At 36.6% G+C, this 14,019-nt stretch overlaps 1 protein-coding gene across 3 annotated transcripts in view; it reads left to right on the top strand.

Annotated features, from left to right (window-relative positions):
- pof1b (POF1B actin binding protein) overlaps window positions 1-9,765 on the top strand; it is a 48,702-nt gene extending 38,937 nt beyond the window's left edge. For 2 of the 3 annotated variants that reach the window (XM_049591888.1, XM_049591887.1), the window contains exons 11-13: window positions 291-364; window positions 1,467-1,581; window positions 4,036-9,765. In XM_049591888.1, the coding sequence (XP_049447845.1) occupies window positions 291-364; window positions 1,467-1,581; window positions 4,036-4,056 (210 nt within the window). In that variant the 3' untranslated portion in view covers window positions 4,057-9,765. The remainder of the gene's footprint in view (window positions 1-290; window positions 365-1,466; window positions 1,582-4,035) is intronic. The other variant, XM_049591889.1, reaches the window with a different exon arrangement.
- Window positions 9,766-14,019: the final 4,254 nt, after the last annotated feature.

Raw genomic sequence — 14,019 nt, 5'->3', positions numbered from 1 at the left:
CCCATTATGTTAAAATGTTGTCTCAACAAAAGCAGCCATGAGGACTTGTACAAAATAAAATACAGTCTAAAATTCTGAACATTATAATTTAAATCTGTAACAATCTGATCAAAGAAAAAATAAGCAAGACTACAAAACTGACCAGACAACTTCCAACTTTAAGAACTTCTAAGTTTTTGATACTTGACAGACACAAATAGATTCAGATGTATTGTTTTAGTGAACTTCAGTAGTACTCTACTTTTATGAATCACACACTGAACTGACCTTTGACCTCTTGTGACCCTCAGGAGATCAGGAAGCTGATGCAGGAGAGGAACGACAGCTCCAAGAGCCAAGTCACCAAGACCATCATCACCAAGAGGTACGACAGCACAGCAGACTAGATGAACATTTGTCCCACCACACTGTAGAGCTGAAAAGGCAGAGAATTGAACATTTGAATAATCAATTCACTGTTTAGGTCATTTTTCAAGCAAATATACCAAATATTTGATGGTTCATCAGCTGTTTGTACAGTACAGTCAACAGAATATCTTTTGGTTTTGGACAGTCGGTTGAACAACAGAAGCAGTTCAAAGATGTGGAATCAATGGGCATTTTCAGTTTGTTTGTTTTTTTTTTGACATTTTGAAGACAAAACAATCAATCTGAAGAACACACAGATCAATCAATACTGAAAATTAGTGAGGCTATAAAAAAGCTAGTTGTTGCCGTAGCACACTATAGTTTCATGTATAACTGTTATTTTTTAAAAACCTAAAAATGTTAACAGTATAAAATAAGTTGCCAAACACTGAAATGTAGTGCCATTATTAAAATATTTAAAATTGAAAATTACTCTACAAATAACCTCCCATCAACACGAAAACACTTTCCACATTGATTGCGTGTTTACGATCAACACTGATAGTTGAAATGGCGAAGCTACTGGACCATTAATAGATAACTACTTCTGAGATAATCAGAATTCATCCAGCTAATGTAGATGTTACCAAAATTGATTGTCTGAATAAAAATGATGAAATTAAATTATACCTGGACAGCCCTAGACAGTTAGATAACATCTGCTCTATTTAAAATCAGATTGAATTTACAACGGGCATAATGTTCTTGTCAGCTAACCCTGAAAAAGTTTTGTGGCAAAGTTTTTCAGGACCAGTTGGAAGAAGTTGCGTGAGGCCGTTAGACTCCACTTGTAGACCTACAGTAAAAAGTGCCTCTAAATGTTTGTAGCTTACGGAGAACTTCCTGAAATACAGCAGCTGTGGTCATCTTGGATTCATAGCGTTACATGGATTTCACGAATTGTCAGTTGAGAAGTGGATTGTGCCCATTGAGTGGATTCATGATAACACTTTTTAAAAACTACAACTTCATAAACAGAATCTGTCAGTTTAAGCCATAATTGAACATACGTGTGTGTGTGTGTGTGTGTGTGTGTGTGTGTGTGTGTGTGTGTGTAGGTACAGGAACCAGTACCCGATCCTCGGTCTGCTGAGCGACGACTACCAGGTCACCTCGCCCGTCAAAGAAGCCAAGACCATCGTCATTGAGAGAACTGGAGAGATGATCAAACAGGTAAAAACAGGAGAGAGTTTTAAAGGAGGTAACCACATACAGTAATATTACCCACCTACGATCGCTCAACATGGTAAACTGTTAGCAACAGGCACCAGAGTGAGCAGTTAACTGGGCCTTGTGGATGACTTGGTGTCAGGGGTCTGATTTATTAATAATAATTGGTGGAATGAATCAGCAAACATTCAGAACTGCAGCTGTATGAGAGAAGTGTGTAATTATGATTGGGATCATGGGCAAACTAATGCTGACTAACCTGCTGGCATCGAGGCACCATGCTAAATTCTGTCACTGTCGACTGGTACAACACACCACCCTCACCGGGTCGCACCACATTCAACACTGACATAATGAAGGGTAGGACCCAAAGGTCAGAGTGAGGGTGAGGTGTTTCTAACACTACATGCAATACATACACTGCAAATCAGATGTAATTCAATAAACAATAATTTCTAATTGGGGTTCTGGAAGTTTACAGGGCTCAAGACTGAGACAAACGTAGACAAGTAAACGAAAATTTAATTCCAAGTAAGAAAAGACAACAAAACTAGATTATCAAAGGTTTCAGACAGGAGTAACATTTTGGCTTGCTGAAATTTGAGATAAAATAAGGTTATATTTAGAATGGTACTGGCAAAAGTTTGAAAACTCCACCAAGATAAGATAAGAATTACAGAATAAAATAAAAACAAAACGTCATTGTTTAGACTAGTAGACAAACATAAAAAATAGTGCCGTCCAAAATAATTTCATGTGCCTTTAATAGCTGAATATTCTATAATAATGATAGCAGTATTAGTACTTCCTATTTTTAACAACTACACAGTTTTAATAGGGCTGTAAAAGCTTTTGTTTATTGGTCAGTGTGGGACAACTACTTTCTGATCTGATTACAAATCAGATGAACTGGCGCCATCTTGTGGTCAAACTCTGCACCTACAGGTTTTAGGTGGAAACTTGCCATTAAATGCTTTGTGACTCACAATTAGCTGTTTAATATCAGAGATTAATATACATGTGTTGTCTATAGCAACATAGAGTTTGGACAAGATGATTAGTATTTGTATTGCATTTATGACAAGCGAGAAATGTTAGATTTAACTCTGAGCTTTAGAGTTTCTGAATATGCATACAGAATATAAACTTAACATTTGGTTTATCAAAGATAATAGCAGAGTACCATGGTACATTAAATAAGCACAGCAGAAACATCAGATAGGTTGCACCACCGTGTTTACCTATATATATCTCTCAGTTAGAGCTGAAAATGACCACAGAATTAAACAAGTTTGCTAATTTCACATACCTCTGCATCTGCAACTTCATCATCAACTTCAAATCATGTGGTCTGTAGTCACACTCTAAAGTCATGTAGGCTACGTGTGGATTGTTTTGTTTATATTTACAACATCTTCAAATGATTTTAATTGATTGATTTTTTTTGTTGGCATCACTGTTTTCTACAGTCTTTTTATTACAACCACTAGGAGTCGCCAAAGTCCCATTTTCAAATGACAATTGGGGGCTCATGCTGCGTTAATGTTATACCAGAGTTATCGTACAAGTTTCTGATTTGCCCAAATAATGACCAGGAAACTTGTGTATTTCACAAAGCAGATTTATCCTACTTTGCACTTAGAAATACTCAAGTACACAAATTTAATAGATATAGAGTCGTATTGTCAATGATCAGTATTTTAATCCTCACACAACTAACTGTAATCATAAACTGTCTTGATGACGCTTATGCATGATTTATGCATGACGTGTCCACGATGGTTGCCAGTATCTGCACGACCAAAGTGATGTCACACCATCAGACACACCCCTTTGCAAGGGTCCTGTGTGGCGGGTTTTTGCCTGTTTGAGCACATATGACATTTTCTAACTACACGTATGCAAATGGGCAGAGAAAATGGAGAACTATACGGTAGACAGGAGTTTTCGATAAGCTGCCCCCTACAGTTTGGGAGAATATTGGTTTGCCAAATGTAGAAATGTAAGGTATAAAAGATCCAAACGTTTAATTGTTCCATGTCGGCTTGTGTCTGTATGAAAAGCATAACTTAGCATGCTATAGCTTCACAAGTTGTTCACTCTATCAATCCCATATGATGTGAGCACAGCATTAACCCATTAAACCAACTAAACCACAACTTAACTGTCCAATGTGATCAACCGTTGCTTGGTAAAGCTGCACACATCTACAAAGAGGAGTACTGTAGGTTGACCAGGAAGTAAATTCACACTAAACACGGAATGATGGCCCAGAGTATGACAATAGATCAGACCAAGATTATGAAATCAACAGATAAATCAACTAGCTTTTTGTTCAAACGGTGGAAACTGGTCTGCCTGTTGTTCTCCAGTCGCCTTCTTTCTTTTCTTTTTAAAACTGATTAAACATTTGTACCAAACATAACGTGTACCTGTGCTTTGTTTATTTTGGAACAGGAAATCATTACAACTCCTTAAAGACACACTGCTTCTCTCCGACAGGAATGATTGAACGACAAGAAGACCCAGACGTCTCTGCCCTCCCACCCCGCATGCTCTTCCCCCTCTTCTCCTCCCCCTCCCCTCCTCCCCCTCCCCTCCTCCCCTCCTCCTCCTCAGGGCTCCCAGGGTTGGTGGTGGTTGAAATCCCTCTCCCCCCATTGATTTGGGACGATTGGTTCAAATCTTAGGTTTGAGCGAATTGGGCTGGTGACTGTGTAATTTGGGCTTTTCATGACAAAATAATCAAAGACCAAACCTTTTCAGAGTGTGCTACAGTCGAATGGTTGTGCAATGGATTACGGTGGAAGGAAAGCAATCATGACAACTGGAAACTGGGCGAGATTTGATCCTACCAGAGTACGCTTTTATTAAAAAATCTGAGCTGAGATGATTTACTGTGTGGCACAAACACACACTTCCTCTCCTTTCTTACCTTCACAACTGGATTCTGCTTTATTAAGTGAAGATTTAAGCTTGACAACATCCCAACAAATGACAGAAGTCAAAAACTCTTGTTGATTGGCTGCTTCAATGTCATGTGAGAAACGCTAAAATAGTGTATGAAGTGTTTTTAAATAAAAGTCTATCCTACTCTAACATGCTCACTTCTAAATTTAGCAGTGACTCTTGATCTGACTCTGTACATTGACGCTGAAACACTGCACACGATATTTTGATTAAGTGTGCGTACGATTTTACCAGGTGAATAAATTATCACACTGCAGTAGGGACGGGAAATCACGATACACTGCCTGCAATCGAATCACTAGTTGTGATTCTGTAATATAGTGCAAGACAGTCTTCTGTGATACATTACAAACTATGTAACTGAGAAGAACCGGCAAATTATATGTGAAAAATCTAGGATTTTGTCTGCATTTGCTGCCTGTATGATGAGAAAACAGAGCTGTCAAGACAACTGTGACAATGATATGAGGCACAAACCAGCAAAATGCCCAACAGTTCGGAGTTAAAGAAGCTGCAGCTCTGTCTCAGTATCACAGGAAACTGTATTGTGATATATTACTGTATCAGTTATTTGTCCCACCCCTACTTGTCAGCTTATAAACCACAGTAAGGCTGCATTCAGAACCATGTGGATGTTGTCTTCTGTCACATCAAAGGGGGACATCCCCAAATTTCTTGGATGAAAGATAGCTGCTAAACAAAGTGAAACTGAAGGAGTGTCCCAAATCCATACTACATACTAAGACTCAGCAAGTTTTGATGATGTATCCATGTTCCGCACATACTAGTAAAGTCACAACATGTAGTATACTCAAACCAGCAAGTATTCAAACTCATCTCCAACGAGCCAGGAGCTGCTCACGAGTGGAAATAATTAAAGGAAATGTGGGTGATGGTGAGACAGCTCCAAAAAGATCTTGAAAACACAAAAGGTATCGTTAAAAAACAAAACAATTTGCTTTCTCTTTGTGAAGTTTTACCGCATTGAGTATTTTCATGCTAACAATATGTGAGCATGTTGGTTTTTTGTATGCTAAAAGCTAAAACAGCATGCTCTGACAATTCATATGTACAGTAGTACATACTGTAGAGAATTATGATATTGTATGGATTTGGGACCCATCATGAGTTTCAGTTTATGTGAAGCAAGCATCAAACAATTCACTACAAGGTGATGTTGCGCTATGGCAAGAAATCCTGCCCACACAGAGCCGGGTGTCAATACTAGTCCCAATTCAATGCCTGAGTTTGCTACTTGCACTCCTATAGTTCTCTAAATGCTCTGAAGTCAAATGTTAGACACTGTCTACTTACTGGCAACTGCACAAGGACTTAATTGGCAAAATGTCATTCAAATCTATCAAATCTGATCATAGAAAGTTGATAAGATTGCAGATTTCAGCAAGCGTTCAAAACCAACATAGTTGTCAACACACGTGCTGCAGACCAACCCAATCACCAGGAAAAATGTTGGCATTGTAAGTTTGTGCAAACACCAGATACACAACATTTATACATTATTATGTAGCTGATACATTCAAATGTTACGTTGCTTTATGTTTTAGCAACCTCGTGGTCAATGAGTGATTAAGTTTAGGCACAAAACCAGCTGGTTATGTCAGGAAGGAATTGTGTTTGGCTTGAAATACCCGCTTGTGGTGACACAATCCTGGCTGGAAATGAAGTGATGTCTCAGTAAAAAACACTTACTGGGGCACAATCCAGCTAAAACACAATCGTTTCTTTTGGTTTGTTCGTCTTGAACGGTGGCCTGCCATTTCAGCTCATATACTACGTCACAATGTCAACAGTTTCTTCTGGCGACTGGGGTGCACAGACGTGTCAGTCAATACCAATTAAGTACAAAGAGCTTGCGAATTATCTAATCGTTTACAATGCCACACTGTGGAAAAGTTGTGATCACAAGACATGAAGGAATAAAGCATTATATTTCAGCTGATCTCTGAGGGCTCTTGTCTTTCCATCCAAATTGTCCTAACTACAAGGCTCACCGAAGGGAAGACAACGTACTGATGTGGAACCACACGCCTACGCCCAAGTTACCAAAAGAGCTCCGTCTCAGCTTCCAGTTGTCACTAATGCACGTTTAGACAAGACTGGCACCATCTTGCATGTAGCATGAGATCCTCCTTAAAGCCACCACAACCGTGCTAGCCCAGGGTACAAGATAGAGGATGTGTTACTATGATTCCTACTCTGCATGTAAATATTTATATAGACCAATATATGTATTGTAAGATGGGCACGCTCAGTGAATGTTTCCCCCCTGTGTGACTGTAGAGCAGCCCTCCTGCAATACGGCTTTGAAGAGCATTTAAAAAAAATGTTCTGATTGGGTAGTTTGCTTTCCTTTGTGCTAAATGGTATTTTTTTTTATCTGTCCACTGTGTAATTGTTTATTCTGATGTCTTGTTAGACTTGGAGGTGCATGGGTACGTGCTGTTCACACATGTAGCTATTGATATGTCTGTGTATGACAGTGGGATCTGTGTCGGAGCTGTGCGATGTGATGTCTCACATCCATGAGAGGGAAGGACTCCCATGGGTGTGATGCATCACAGTGGGTGGGTGGGTGGAACTGGAGCATGATGTTATGATGGTGGAAGAAAGTTTTAAAGCACAATATTATGTTATTGAGTTTTCCTGGTTGACTCTGTTCTGGCTTTTTACATGAGGAAGCATGTTGACGGCTTTGTGTCCATTGGGTGCTCGTCTGTAAGGTGCTGCCGCCTGTTTCACTTGTTGTTCTGGGTAGACAGTTTACAGCAACCATTACACTGAAACTAACTGACGTCATCTCGTCAAACTTTCATCCACACTGTACATGTATAATACTCAAACAAGCATTTCTATTCCTCACTTATTTATCTCTTGAAACAGCTCCACATAACTCCACAGATTTCAATATGTGCTTTAACATGCAACCTTCCTCTTTTTGATGACAGCGAGTTAATGTTTGTTTCTTCTTAATCACCTAGAGATGACTTATTAATACCACAACAGCTCAAACTACACAAATCTGCCATTTTCTACATTGTAAACTGTACCTGCAGTTTTACTATGGGCGTATAAAGCATGAGAATGGGACAGATAAATGCAGAAATAAATGAATGATTCAAATAACCTGTTTCCTCCTTTAAAGTAATACATCACCTACAAAATGACCATTAGCGAATTAGTGAGTCATGCTGTGTTATCTTGAATTCTTGAAGATAACTGTTTTTCTTGAATGCCTCCACTGAAAACGGTGAACATATTGCTTTATCGATTGACCTGGGACCATGTTTAAAGCTCAGTGCTTCACAAACACATGTATCTGGCTAAAAAACCTTAGTATTTAAGGCTGGCTTTAAAGGGGCACAAAAAGTTTCGCTTTCAGTTCAGTTTTAAATACTAAGGTTTCAGCAAAAATGCATGTTTGGGAGGTAATGAGCATATTTTAAGTATAAATGAGACTGTGATTATACTGCAAGAGGTATGTGAGAGTCTGTAAACAGATGTTTTGATATAGTTTTGCATCTTTGTACATCTTAGGTCACTTGCAAAATTAAACCTTTCCTTAAACCTGCCCTTTAGATATTTAGAGATTTTATTTTTGTCTCATGTAGACTATTGCAATTCCCTCCGCAGCATTAAGACTCCTCACTGGTACCAGGAAGAGAGACCATATAACCCTGGTACTGGCTTCTCTTCACAATGAAGTACAGAATTGATTTCAAATTTCTTTTAGTTGTTTGTAAAACGCTGCGTGGACACACACCTACTTACGTCTCTGAACTACTCATTCCCTACTCCTCCTCTCAGCCCCTCAGATGTGGAGACCAATCACTGCTCTGAAGGCATTTTCAGTTGTTGTTCCCCCCTCCATTGATATATTTAAAACCTGTTTTAAGACCCATCTCTTTTCTTTTCTTTAGCCTTTTAATTATCATCAGGGATGACATCCCTGACCACACTGCTTAACACCTGTGTTTCATTTTGTTGTTTGTGCATCCTATTTTGTGTTTGATTTTGTATGCTCTTATTAGTTTTACTTACATTCTCCTATTTATGACAGGTTTTGTTACCATTCCTGTGTTTTGTTCGTTTTTAATTTCTTTGTGAATCACTTTGGTCAACATTTGTCGTTTTTTGCTCTATGAAGTAATCTGACTTGACTTGTTTAATGAATTCAAGGTAACATGGCATGACAAGGTGATTTACAAATGGTCATTTTGTGGGTGAAGTATTCCTTTAAGAAAGCCTACTGAGAACTTTTTGTATATGTTGAACAGACTAATAGTTTTGGCAGTATTTCTGGTATTAGTCAGCCTGGTGAAGACAGGGGATCAGTTTGGTGATAATACAAATTGTGCTGTTTCTGTTCTGCTACCTCCACCCTGAGGTTTTTCATCCGTCCACGTCCTGGATTTGTACTACAGTCTCTTGCATGATTTTACAACTGGTTCGGGGGTCAGGGTGAGTTTTAAGTCATTTAATTTTTCATGGAAATGGTTTCAGATTGTGCAACAGACAAACATTTACAGATGCATGTACTGTAAGTGGTTTAACAGGCTGCAGCACCAGCTCCTAGCTGCTGGAGAATTTTAAAAGATCTTATTTAACTAAGGCACCATGCATACGTTTCAGCCAGACAGCACCGACATTCCCCCGAAACATGCGATGAACACTACTGACAGAAAAGAGCTGCCCAGTGGACACAGAGCCAATTTCTGTTGGAAGCCTGTAAAAATGTATTGACTATCATGGGACCTCAAGTGCCTTACTGTGTTAGCAACAGAAGCTTGTTTGCATGCTTTTGTTGGGCCGACGTCACTGTTTGGTTGACAAAACATCATCATCTGGTCAGCTGGTAAAAATCTGGCGACTCTGATCATTCTCAAACAGTTTTTTTGGCAGCATGGGACCAACAGTGGCTCTTTGGTTGCCTGAAGGCTTTCATTTGCTATCTGGGTAATCTCGAAGGAAACCAAATCCTGCCTTTTCTTTGCCAGCTGAGAATAAATTGTATGCTGAACTAAATTAACTGGTTGTAGCTAATCTGCAAATAGATGTGTTTAAATATATTTTGTATAAAAACAGTTTTATTTTCCAGTTCAAGAGGATTTGGGCAGCTACACTGCCTCAGTTCTCTGCAGTAAGAAATGTTTCAGCTGTGATAGATTGTGATTAAAATCAGTAATGTATCAATGCAAATGTGCACTTGTTTTGTGTTTTACTGAACTGGTAACTTTACAATTAACACAAACCATACAGTCAATATGGTCATGTTAATTTCACCCAAACTATGAAAAAGTACTACACAGGACTAATCTTAGTATGTCATAAAACATGTCATAGAATGTGATAGTATGGTATGTCACAAAATGTCATAGTGTAGTACTTTATAAAAAATGTCATAAATGTCATAGTATATAGTATGTCACAAAAAATGTCATAAAAAGTCACAGCATAGTATGTCACCAAAAATGTAAATAAAAAAAAAGTCATAGTATAGTACTGTATGTCACAAAAAATGTCTGATGTTTTTTGTGACATATATAAGTATAGTATGTCACAAAATGTCATAGTGTAGTACGTTATAAAAAATGTCACATGCCATAGTATAGTATGTCACAAAATGTCATAGTGCAGTACGTTATAAAAAATGTCATAAATGTCATGGTATAGTATGTCACAAAATGTCAGTGTAGTACGTTATAAAAAATGTCACATGTCATCATATAGTATGTCACAAAAAATGTCATAGTATAGTATGTCACAAAAAAATGTCACAGCATAGTATGTCACAGAAAATGTCACAGCATAGTATGTCACCCAAAAGTTAAAAAAAAGTCATAGCATAGTATGTCACCAAAAATGTAAAAAAAGAAAAAGAAAAAAAAAGTCATAGTATAGTATGTCACAAAATGTCATAGTGTAGTACGTTATAAAAAATGTCACGTCATCATATAGTATGTCACAAAAAATGTCATAAAAAGTCATAGTATAGTATGTCACAAAAAAATGTCACAGCATAGTATGTCAGAAAATGTAAAAAAAAAAGTCATAGCATAGTATGTCACCAAAAATGTAAAAAAAAAAAAAAAAGTCATAGTATAGTATGTCACAAAATGTCATAGTGTAATACGTTATAAAAAATGTCACATGTCATCATATAGTATGTCACAAAAAAATGTCACAGCATAGTATGTCACCAAAAATGTAAAAAAAAAAAGTCATAGTATAGTATGTCATAAAATGTCATAGTGCAGTACGTTATAAAAAATGTCATAAATGTCATGGTATAGTATGTCACAAAAAATGTAAAAAAAAAAAAAAAAGATATATATATATATATAAAAAAGTCATAGTATAGTATGTCACCAAATATATATAAAAAAGTCATAGTATAGTATGTCACCAAATATATATATATATATATATATATATATATATATATATACATATATATATATATATATAAAAAGTCATAGTATAGTATGTCACCAAAAATGTACAAAAAAAATGTCATAGCATAGTATGTCACCAAAAATGTAAAAAAAAAACAAAACAAAAAAACCCCCCCAAAAAAGTCACAGTATAGTATGTCACCAAAAATATAAAAAAAGCATCATAGTATAGTATGTTACAAAAAAAATTCTATTTTTTGTGACATATATAAGTATAGTATGTCACAAAATGTCATAGTGTAGTACGTTATAAAAAAATGTCATAAATGTCATGGTACAGTATGTCACAAAAAATGTAAAAAAAAATAAAATAATAAAATGTCACAGTATAGTATGTCACCAAAAATATAAAAAAGCATCACATTATAGTATGTCACAAAAAATGTCATAAAAAGTCATAGTATAGTATGTCACCAAAAATATAAAAAAGCATCACATTATAGTATGTCACAAAAAATGTCATAAAAAGTCATAGTATAGTATCTCACCAAAAATATAAAAAAGCATCACATTATAGTATGTCACAAAAAATGTCATAAAAAGTCATAGTATAGTATGTCACCAAAAATATAAAAAAAACATCACAATATAGTATGTCACCAAAAATGTAAAAAAAAAAAAAAGTCACAGTATAGTACGTCATCAAAAATGTAAAAAAAAAAAAAAAAAAAGCATCATAGTATAGTATGTCACAAAAAATGTATTAGTATAGTAAGTTATACAAAATGTGATAAAAGTCATGGTACAGTATGTCACAAAAATGTCATAGTATATTGTATGTTATAAAAAAATGTCATAAAATGTCATGGTATAGTATGCTATAAAAAATGTCATTGTAAAGTACGCCAGAAAATAGGTCATAGAATAGTTTGCCAAAATAGCCATTAAAAGTGATAATAATTTCATAATATAGTATGTCCTAAAACATATGTGTATGGAGCAGCTGGCACCCATGTGAATGTGCACAAATTTTGCATCATAATGAACCCCTAATGGTAGCCGCAAGGCTTTGGCCAATCAAATATAGGGGGCAGGCATTATGGAAACAGAGAGATGACAAGTGGAGGAGGAGCTGATAATGTTGACATTTTTTTCCTTTAAATGACCTCAGCTGCAGGAGTCCATCCTAGCATTCATTTAATGAAAAGGAGACTAGTACATCACCACTGCATCACATGAAGTGTTTCTAAACAAGTTCCTGAGACCCTGGATAAAGCTGCAGTTCTGAGTGTCTCCAGCAGAGGGAGCCATCTGGCCTCAGCAGCTCGCTCCTCACTCGGGGTCAATGAGTGGAGCTGATGGAGCAGAGAGACAGAGAATGAGGTCATCGCAGCTCTGTAGGGCTTGGCTCAGTTGGCTGCTTGTCAACCATTTTGACTTCAGTCACTGTTCTCAAAGCCCACATGGCCACTGAGAAAGCACAAACCATCACAGAGCTCTGCAGACAGTCATGACTGTCCTGACATATACAGTACAACACGGCCCAGGAGGTAACAAATTACACGCGGAGAGATTGTAGTGATCGACTACCAATAATTAGTTGCTCTCATAGATTATAGATACTGAGCACATTCAATAATCTGATTTGAGATTCTGTAAAGATGACATGGAAGATATCCAAAAGTATGGAGCCCATAGAATCCTTACAGACAATATTATTTGCATCTTGTTGGCAGAGGATTAAAGAAAAAACGTACTTTGAGGACTCTGGCTTTTTACAAAACTGCATTTGAAGAGAAGAAAACAAAAATCAGTCTGTAAAATACAGAAACTTATTCATTTTGAGATTATGGTTTTTAATAGGAAGGTAAATTTACAATATGCCATTTTGGGCTCCACAAAATGCTAATGTTTACCAAAAGTAATATAAAGTATTCCATTAACAAGATGCACTGAAAGGGATATTAACTTAAGAAAAAGTCTATTAAATTCCTTAAAACTGTGATTTAAACAAAATATATATATATATTTTTATACCTTTCGTGTATCTTATTCTTGTGGCATTTAGTATGATTTTATTTTTTCTTTTAAGTTCATGCATGTTTTTATGTTTTACCTTGAGCCTTGCAAAATGGCTATAACATGACCTGACCATGACCATGACCAAGTTTATTACTATAAATAACTGTCACTGGGTCTAAATTCATGATATGGCTGAAATTATTCACCGTGTTTCCTCTCTTCTCTCTGACATATTTCTTGACTGAATTGATTATGCATTATGTAGGCCTCATGAATTAAATATGAGGAGTAACACTGAAAAACTAACAAAAAACATGCTGAAGTTATTTAAACCCAGATTAAATCATGATATGTTCTCCGTTTCTTTAATAACGTGTGTTTTTATAGAGTGAAAGGGACGTGCAGTGAGAGTGCTCCTCTAGAACACCAGACAGGGAAGCAGAAATGTTTCTACCAGTGCTGCTGACTAATTGCTCTTCTTGTTGTTTTCCATACCTGACAATACAGGTCTTAAACATTCCATAATTCAGGACCACACAAATCATAAAGCCAAAAATATAACAAGCATTCAATTAATCTCTGGTGCTTCCCCTTTATTTAAAACTTCAAAATGTTTTTTTTTTTTTTTTTGTCAAAGATGTTTCTGATCTGACGCCCCTTTTAACAGGCCGACTATATTTGTTGGTGTCTGCTATAACAAATCACAGTTTTCAAGTCTTGCAAATCAATATTACAAAAAAAACCGTATTCTCCTCTGATACTGATGTGGTTACGCTTTAGGTGTGCAGGCACTTATTTTGTGGACATCAAGGTAACGAAAACAAGCACACCCTACAACACTATGCAGGAAGACGACAAAATATATATATATTTTTTTTCAGTGTAACTGTGGTCTTGAAATCAACTAAGTTTGCCGGCAGTGAACAATGGACTACACGGGATGAAATCACAATATAATGTATTAGGTAGGTTTGTTGAAGGTGGCAGTGCTGTTTGGGCTGAGAAAGCCATGTGTAAGTAAGGTAAAGGGCTTACG

The sequence above is a fragment of the Epinephelus fuscoguttatus genome, linkage group LG12, assembly GCF_011397635.1.
Source record: "Epinephelus fuscoguttatus linkage group LG12, E.fuscoguttatus.final_Chr_v1".
Taxonomy (NCBI): domain Eukaryota; kingdom Metazoa; phylum Chordata; class Actinopteri; order Perciformes; family Serranidae; genus Epinephelus; species Epinephelus fuscoguttatus.
This window is presented reverse-complemented; position numbering and strand designations above follow the sequence as displayed.